The sequence below is a fragment of the Cydia splendana genome, chromosome 1, assembly GCF_910591565.1.
Source record: "Cydia splendana chromosome 1, ilCydSple1.2, whole genome shotgun sequence".
In the NCBI taxonomy this organism is placed as follows: Eukaryota; Metazoa; Arthropoda; class Insecta; order Lepidoptera; family Tortricidae; genus Cydia; species Cydia splendana.
In genome coordinates, this window is record NC_085960.1 from 29,560,640 (window position 1) to 29,569,986 (window position 9,347).

Sequence of the window (9,347 nt, forward strand, 5' to 3'; positions counted from 1 at the left end):
GTACCCATGCATTTAGCGTTAGTTAGTCTTACAATTACAAGAAGCAAGAGAGCTGCTCACAAAAAAATAATTAAGTTTTCTTCAAATAGAATTAGGTAAGTGTTCCAAATTCCGATTGGCAAAACTGTTATTAACAATGTTTATTATATTCATACATATTTTTTATAATTCGTTGAATTCAATAAATATGAGCATCTACTGATGTCTGGATCGAAAGATCAGATGCTACCGCGAAAAACAAAAATAGAAATTTCATTACCTATCTGCCTCTTTCTTGAGCAACTTTGTTTTTCACGGTAGTCCTCTGAAAGGCTTTCACTAACCTGGGTCACAACCGTTTTCAACCACTGACACTACCAACAGATATACTTAGGTAGGTGTACGAATAAGATACAAAACATGTTTGTACGAATTATTCACTACGCGAATGTCACACGTAAGTACTTTTTTCACTTTTGTGCAATAAACACAATTATTCAAGTAGACATCAACAAAGTATTGCAGCCTAGTGCGGCGGTAGATGGGGCACTTGCGCGTGTGAAGCGTGCGGCGCGGATGGCGCCTGGGGCGTCTGTGGCGCCAGATACGGCCACGGCGCGTCCGGTGTTTGCGCCTGGCATGCTGCTGCCAACCCTCGCCAGCAGAACTTGTAGGCGTAGCGCTTGCCGTGAACCTAAGTAATGAAAATATACGGTTAAAGCATGAGATTTTTTTCTTCATGGTGAACAAAACCATTGGGAAGGCAGAAAAATGAAACCTATGTGACGGCAAGAAAAAAAACCGGTCAAGTGCGAGTCGAACTCGCGTCCCAAGGGTTCCGTACTGCACACATTTTCGAACGAGTGAGCAAAGCGAAGTTCTTAAGTACATTCAACTGTTCATTCAATTGTTCCACACACGGCTGGCTTGGGGCACGCCCCGGCTTTTCCGTGTTTTTTAACTGAGCTATCAAAGGATAGTTACGCATTAAATTTTGTTCAAGTATTGTGTTAAGGATAGTGCCTACATTTTTTTGCATTGGTTAGGCGTATCTCTGTTATTTCAAGATAACAGGGCTATAACCGCGAAAATCGAAGTTCGCAAATTGCTGGCATTTCTCTGTCACTCTAATTACAGTTTCATTGGAGTAAAAGAGAAATCTCCGCAATTTGCGAACTTCGGTGTTCGCGGTAGACCCTCTGATATACGGCACTACAGCCTTCTCATTTAGCTACTCGTATTTACACCAATTATTTGTTATTATTATTTGTTCTGTTTGAGCACTAACATCCTACACTACAGCTCATCCTTAGACCTTACGTGGAGGCGCACCTCTCTCGGATACTCCAGGCTTTCGGCCCAACGCAGAGCTTGGCCTTCGACCTTCGCACTAGCTGTCCAGACCACGTTTCACGTAAACAATTGCGGTTGTGGCCCTGATAGAGCTTATCCGCAATTCTTATTCTTAAGTCCGGTTCACGCTTAATGGCAGACTTCTTATACGTTTTTCCAGTAATCTATAGGTCTCGGGCCCAATCGCTTAGCAAAAGATAGAACAAAATCGACGATCTCCTTTGCAGGAAGCATGCACATGTCAGAGGCTCCGGGCCTTCGGGCCTTCGACCTTCGCATTCAGACACTTGTACTATATTTTTTCTGTGTTTGAGCACTAACTTCCCGCAACACGGCCTTCGGCCGTGCGTTTAAAAAGTCTCTGGGGGACGCTTCGGGCCTTCGGCCCTACGCGTAGCTCGGCCTTCGGCCTTCGCAAAGGCTGTCCACACCACGTTTCACGTAAACCATTACGGCTGTGTCCCTAAAACAGCCCAATCGCGTTTTTTTTCTTTAGTCCGACTCACGCTTGACTGTAGATTTCTAATAGGTTTTCCTGTCATCTAGAGGTAAGAACTATTATGTGTATTTTTTTTCAAGATTTTAGACCCAGTAGTATCGGAGTTAAGGGGGGAGGGGGGAATGGTTATTTTTAGTAGTAGTAGTAGTAGTAAACTCTTTATTGTACAAAAAGACATATTAAAAATAACATACAATTAGTAAGAAGTACAAAGGCGAACTTATCCCTTTGAGGGATCTCTTCCAGTTAACCTTTGAGTAGATGAGAGGAGAAAGTGAAAAGAGGGTGACAAATGCAGCAAAATGTACAACAAGGTACCAGAAAGATAAAGGATACAAATACAAATTTATAGGATAAACATACATATATTACACAAAAAGGAATGGGGAAAATACACTAAAAATTGGAAAGAATTAGAACGATATAAAGCAACTATACAATAGAAATATAGACAAATTAATCAGTCAGATCATCAGATAACCATAGTTTATTTAACCTCTCCTTGAACGACGCAACCGATTGTGCCTGCCTGAGCGTAACAGGCAGCTCATTCCACAGCTTCACTGGACGCACTGCGAAGGACTTGTTGTATCCTCGAGATTTGTGAGGAGGGATGGCAAGTGATAAATTCGCGCTCGAACGCAGACGGTGGCCACTGCCTTCAGCCAGAAATTGAAATTTTTGAGAGAGGTATAAAGGAGAAGAAGGTGTAAAAAGAACATTAAAGAGAAGAGAAAGAGTGTGAAGATCTCTACGGCGGCGGATTGGAAGCCAATTGAGTTTTTGACGGTAGTAAGACACATGATCGTACTTCCGTAGGCCGAAAATGAATCTTATACAGACATTCTGTAAGCGCTCTAACTTGTTCAGGAGTTCTTCTGTCATGTCCAGATTCACAGCGTCGCCGTAGTCGAGTAAAGGCAGTAACAGGGACCGAGCCAGCATGGCTTTGGTATCAAGTGGAAGAAAGTTCTGAAGGCGCCTTAAAGAATGGAGAGATCCAAACAGCTTTTTGCTCAATTCAGTGACATGAGGCGCCCAGGAAAGTGTCTGATCCATGGTGACCCCTAGATTTTGACAGTGGGTGAGAAAGGAATTGGTATACCATCAAAGAGAATTCTAGGTGCCACCTGCTCAGACAGTATGGAGATGTAATGTGGACTTCCCAAAACGATCGCTTGCGACTTCATGGCGTTGACTTTTAAACCGAAAGATGAAGCCCACAAACGGACGGAATCTAAATCGGCGTTAATTTGGTTTACGAGGGAATCGAAATCATCAAGGTTGGCAGCTGAATAAATTTGCAGATCGTCTGCGTAAAGGTGGTAAGATGATTTTAATGACTTTGTAATGTTATTTATAAAAATGGAGAAAAGCAATGGAGAGAGAATACCCCCCTGAGGGACGCCAGAAGAAAGTTCACACCAATCAGAAAGATTATCATCAACTCGAACCCTCTGACGCCTCCCAAAGAGGTAGCTGCGAAACCAGGACAATGAAGTGGGTGCAACATTAAAAAGATTTAAAAAGGCTAGAAGAATGTCGAAATCAACTGTATTGAACGCGCTGCTAAAGTCTAAGAGAACCAAAACGGTGATCTTTTTATTTTCTATATTAAAGCGAATGTCGTCGGTGACTTTAACAAGAGCAGTGGTGGTGCTATGCCCGGGGCGGAACCCAGATTGGAAAGGGTTAAAAAGGTTGTGTCTATTGAGATGAGAAGAGAGACGTCTATTAGCAAAGTGTTCAATTATCTTGGAAAGGACTGGTAAGATGGAAATAGGTCGGTATTGGGGAAACGAGGAAGGATTAGACACTTTAGGAAGTGGAATTATGTGAGCGTTTTTCCAGCATGAGGGAAAGACACCAGAGGAGAAAGAAAAATTTATTATATGCGACAGTACAGGAGCAATTGAGTCCGCCACGAGCATAAGCATATCCAAGCTCAGATGATCATCACCGACGGCTTTAGTTTTAATAGACTTGAGAATTGAGATAACTTCTTGCGAGGTAATGGGACCAAAATCAAAAAGAGAAATATCTGGGAGTGGAGAATTGGCTAATAGGGCCAAAGAACTTTGCTTGACGGTCGGATCAAGGCAAACAGGGGAGGCACTGAAATATTGATTAAGAGCGTTAAGATCTAGAGTCCCAATAGCATTGGGTTTGGGCTTGCCAACACCAAGTGATTTTAAAAAACTCCAAAGTTTAGTGCGAGGACATTCGTCAATAGAACGATGTATGTATTTGCGCCTAGCGTCCCTGCAAGCCCTATTACAGCGGTTACGAAGCGATGTGTAAGTTCGGTGATTACGTTCCGAGGGATCGTGTCTTAGTCTTATACGAGCTCTGTTCCTTTTCTTCATTAGATCCCTAATGTCTGAAGTAAGCCACGGGGCAGGAAAGTGTTTGACACGTGTGGGTTTTAAAGGAGCATGCCTGTCAAAAACCGCAAGCAATACGCTGTTAAAAGTCTCTAACTTCTGGTCAACATCAGCTGCAGCATCTAACAAGTCCCTCCAACACACACTGCTTAAGTCGGCAATGAGCGCTTGTTGATCAATATCTGCAAGATTACGTCTCATAATAATTTTATGACGTATTTTTTGCCTATTTTCTTAAATAACTTCTAAACTATTTCATATAAAATTATAGAAAATATATATTTGAGATCCTCAAAATAAGCCCTTTCATTTAATATGTAACACGATATGGTTTGCAAAACTTAATTTTTTAATTTTCTCATATTCCCCCTAAAAGTGCCCCCTATGCTTAAAATTCATTTGTTTTTATTACATGTCCGTCTTTGGGTCACAGACTTTCATATGTGTACCAAATTTCAACTTCATTGGTCCAGTAGTTTTTGAGCAAATAGGCTGTGACAGACGGACGGACAGACAGACGCACGAGTGATCCTATAAGGGTTCCGTTTTTTCCTTTTGAGTTACGGAACCCTAAAAATAGTTACAAACTGGAGCAGTGACAATGCGACGATCGCTGCTATGCCATTAGGATCAAGGGGGTGAAATTGTCTTCAGATGCAGATTTATAGAATACTAGCTTCTGCCCGCAACTTCGTCTACATAACTGTCCTATATCCAGTGGCTGATTTGCAGACTTTACCGCCTTAGGCCCCAGGCCCTGTAGCCGCCCCTTTCTCAGCACCCATCATATTGACTAGATTTTGAGTTATTTCTTAAATTGTTATCATCAGCGAATTTTTTGTCACAATTTGCCGCCCCTAATATCTTTCCGCCCTAGGCCCTAGGGCCTACTTGGCCTTAGGGAAAATCTGCCACTGCCTAATGTCCGTCTTCGGGTCTTACTATCATACCAAATTAAATATATCTAGGTACAGGATTTATTAATTATTTACGACAGGCAATTCTTGTCAATACTATCTATTGTGACGTGTATTATAAAACTGGAAATATAATAGAGTTAGACCAAGTATGAAATGATGACGTATTTAAATAACAATTGCACTGCGCTGTCAATATCGTTGCAGACTTATCTTGGTCTAACTCTAGTAGGTACGATTTAAAACAGCCCGATCAAATAAGAACTCGTATTGTTACGGAATAACTCGGTTATCTTATTCTAGTCTTATTTATTAGCATCTTTTACTTAATATTCAAATTATGTGTGGATCACATTAAAAAAAATAACACCATTAACATATAAAGAAATACTTAAAAATACTCGCACCAAGAGATCGCGTTACATTTCAAACTGCGCTCCTTTTAACTCACTTATGCAAATGAATTCGTTTTATTTGACGCTATTATTTACAAGTGGAGTGGAGGGTGTAATAAGTGTCCTAAGCTGAAATGACCTGAAATGACATAAGTTCTTTGGAACTTCGAGGGACATAACACATTCTGTAAACTAAGCCAGGTACGGAGGCGGAGCTTAAAATTGGGAGGGACCGGCTAAAACCTGCAGTCGTCATAAAAGCTAATTAATTATCAACAAGACGGGAACTTTTTGTTTATTTTCGATCGTTCAGTTCACAGACACCCTAAAAAAATCCAGACAAATGTTGAGAGTAAAAAAACTTAGGAGCTTGAAATCATTCGGGTATTTTATTGACACGGTACGTGATAAAGAAACAAATTAATTTAGGATTCTTATTGTTCATTTAAAGACGTCTTGAGATCAAACGCAAAGTATCAAAATGATTTCGGCACTCGAAAATCGGTGGAAAACGGAGAAATGCTAATTTTTGAAACACGAGCGATAAAAATTGAGAATCAAGTGGTATTGACCACTAGTTTTCAATTCTTTTAGTAGAATTTAAATGCCTAGTAGTGGAGATATTTTGAACGAAATACACGAAATCGAGCGGTTGAAATTCAAAAATCGGGCCCCATGTATACTTGTATGGTCGAAAGTTTTAATTTGTGACTCATTTCGTACCTTCTCACACTGACAATCAATATAAAAGTCGCTAGAGACCTCATACTATTGTCACTGTGACAAGGTGCTAAATGGGTCCTTAATTAAAACTTTGGACTGTACATAAATAATTAAGTTAAATAAGGTCGATTCTCTTCGCATCCATCGTTGTATGAAGGCCTGTCCAGACGAGAACAATTTTTCGTCAATCTGATTAAATTATCCAATTAAATCAGGTGGTGCGGACGCAAAAGCCAATTTGGCCACTTTCACCAATTTTAAATGAGCGCTCTAAATTAAAGAAATGCCCCCAAACGCGAATACTAGCGTCACAAATTGGTAATTTTGCGTCCGCACCCCATTTTATCGATAATATCGGTCATAATCGGCGGTTGAATTCGGCGAGCCAAATTAGCGTTTGCGTCCGCACGGCCTGATTTGATCGGACAATTTAATCCGATTGGCGAGAAATTGTCCCCGTCTGGACACGCCTTGAATCTCACCTTGCTCATGATGTTCTTGTCGTAGTAGTAGCGCAGAGCCCTCGACAGCTTGTCGTAGTTCATGGATGGCTTCTGCTTGCGCCGGCCCCAGCGGCGGGCCACCTCGTCCGGGTCGCTCAGCCGGAACTCGCCGTCGGTTGGAGAACCCTGCACGACAATACAATAACAATACTAATGTTAAACCACAGTTTTATTGACATATTTTTCAAGCATCTTTAAAAAAAATTAACATATTTTATGTCGATGCCTAGACAAAATTTGCTAATTTAAGTACTTAAGAGCCAACAGGAGTGGTCATTTCTCCATACAAACGTACTCCTCGTTTTCCTCCGTGGTTTTTGAAGCTAGAGCAATGATTTTTTCAACACAGATTAATATTGTCAATATCTGTGTCGGACCGTTTTGCTTTTTTTGATGTTTTTGTTTTTTAAGGCGCTAGAGCCCTTCAAAAATGGCCAAAATGGCCTAATTGACTATGCCGCAATGAGAGGCGTGGCATTCAAAACTGATATCAATTAGCCAAAAAAGCAAAACGGTCCGACATAGATAATTTCATAATCATTTAGATTTCCAAATTTGGTTACGATTGGTTAAGTTTTGGAGGAGGAAACAGAGGAGTACGAAACCTCGATTTTTGAGATTTTTACGCAGGATTTTTCGCCTTGTCCTTATCGCACTACTTTTAGGTGCCGCTTCCGTTAGCGAGACGGGTATATTTACCTAAAATATTTAAAACCCAGCTCCTGTTTCGTCTTAAGTACCTAATATTTATAACGCAATTTTTTTCCGCTGCATTACCTATCCAGTTTCGATAAAGCGTATCGAAAACCATACTTTGCGTTTATGAAATGCGAATTTCGTTAACTAGCATTACATTATGCTAACAACCATGCACGTAGCCCAGCTACGCGCCCTTTGCTACGTCGTAGCAGGGCTACACAACCAACACATTGATAGACTTTTCAAATATCTATGATGACCTACATGAAGTGATGAGTTGATGACCTACAGGCCTATTCGGATTTCGAGATAATCACAAGATCTTGAGACGATTTAGAGATCAACTAGATCTACATTAGATATCGACTAGATGTGACTTGGATATCTAAGTCATAACTTGTCGAAATCGTTCAAGAGGACCTCCAGAATCGCGGAAACGTCAAATTTGACATATCTATCTTACAAATATCTTTGAATTATGCGTATCCTAACTTGTTGAAGTCTAGTAGAAATTTAATTCATTTTCCGAATCGAGCCGTTAGTTTCTAAAAATGTTTACTTAAATATTAGGTTAATTCGCTAGTAACAGGCCGGTTTTAGTAACTGGCCACCAAATGAATTTTGTTCACCTATAAACAGAATTCACTTTAATATAAGGTTTCACTAACTGGCCAGCCTTCAATAACTAGCCGTCTTATACTAAAATGAATTCTGTTTATAGGTGAATAGAATTCTTTTTTAGTTTAGGGCGGTCAGTTACTAAAACCGGCCAGTTACTGGCGAATTACCCTAATACATTTTTTTTTGTGTCTGAAATAAGGTGTGATTTTATTCGTGTGCCCTATGCCACATTTTGCCGTCCTAAAGAGTACATCAGGCCTTACAAAGATAATGCATTATATGTAGCTCACCTCCCAGCAGATTCCGGGTGCGCCCTGCGCCAGCTCGTCCAAGAGAAACTGCCAGAGCTGCACTTGTCCGCCCGCAGTGGACCCGGTGCCGCGACAACTCAGCGACGCGTACGGATCTAACACAATAACATATATAGTGAGTAATGTAAACGTACTAGTGCTCGACATGCTAATGCCCCGTAGATGACACCTTGCTGTCACCTCTATTGACAATGACTTAAGTTTCAAGATGACATGTACTGGGACCGCGTCGAGCACCAGTACGTTTACCTAACCAACTATTGTTACCCATGCCACGCAAAAACTTGTATTAAACCTTGTGAACTGGACCAGGGATGTTGCGAATATTCGCATCCGCATCCGCATCCGCGGAACATCCGCATCTGCATCCGCATCCGCATAAAATCGATGCGGAGCATCCGCATGATGCGGATGTCGACCAAGTCGGTAACAGGAACGTATTATAGCAGCGGCGCCGGCGTAAGTGCTGGGTAATTTCGTCATTATATACATATAACAAAATCGTCTAGATCCCGAAAAGTCGGCCAAGTTACTGTTCATTAAATAAAACGCACATATATCTTGCTCAAATACTAAACGGTTCGTTTTTAAATAAAAAATGCTAAAAATGTAATATATGACGTTTTTTAAGTACCAAATCTTGACATCCTCATCCGCATCCGCGGATGTGAGGCTTTAAATATCCGCATCCGCATCCGCGGATGTCAATAAATCTGCATCCGCAACATCCCTGAACTGGACTATTAAGTATTCAGACGCCTGTGTTAAACTCTTGTCTGTGTATAATGATCGAATTTTTAGGCATCACTCATCTTTTTGCATTTTTTTCGAAAGCCATTTTTTCTACTCTATACAACACGAACGAGGTTTGAACCCCCAGTTTTTGATCACCACACCACAAAGGTTAACAAAATCATGTTATATGTAAAACAAGTGGAAGTTTCACTGTAAATAATATAGAAT

At 40.8% G+C, this 9,347-nt stretch overlaps 1 protein-coding gene across 1 annotated transcript; it reads right to left on the bottom strand.

Moving 5' to 3' along the window:
• Positions 1 to 476: 476 nt before the first annotated feature.
• LOC134791333 (uncharacterized) lies at positions 477 to 8,788 on the bottom strand. The gene is made up of 4 exons (XM_063762380.1): positions 8,652 to 8,788; positions 8,364 to 8,479; positions 6,733 to 6,879; positions 477 to 673 (listed from the first exon to the last, which is right to left on the bottom strand). Exons 1-4 carry the CDS (start codon positions 8,786 to 8,788, stop codon positions 477 to 479), a joined length of 597 nt encoding a protein of 198 aa, XP_063618450.1.
• Positions 8,789 to 9,347: the final 559 nt, after the last annotated feature.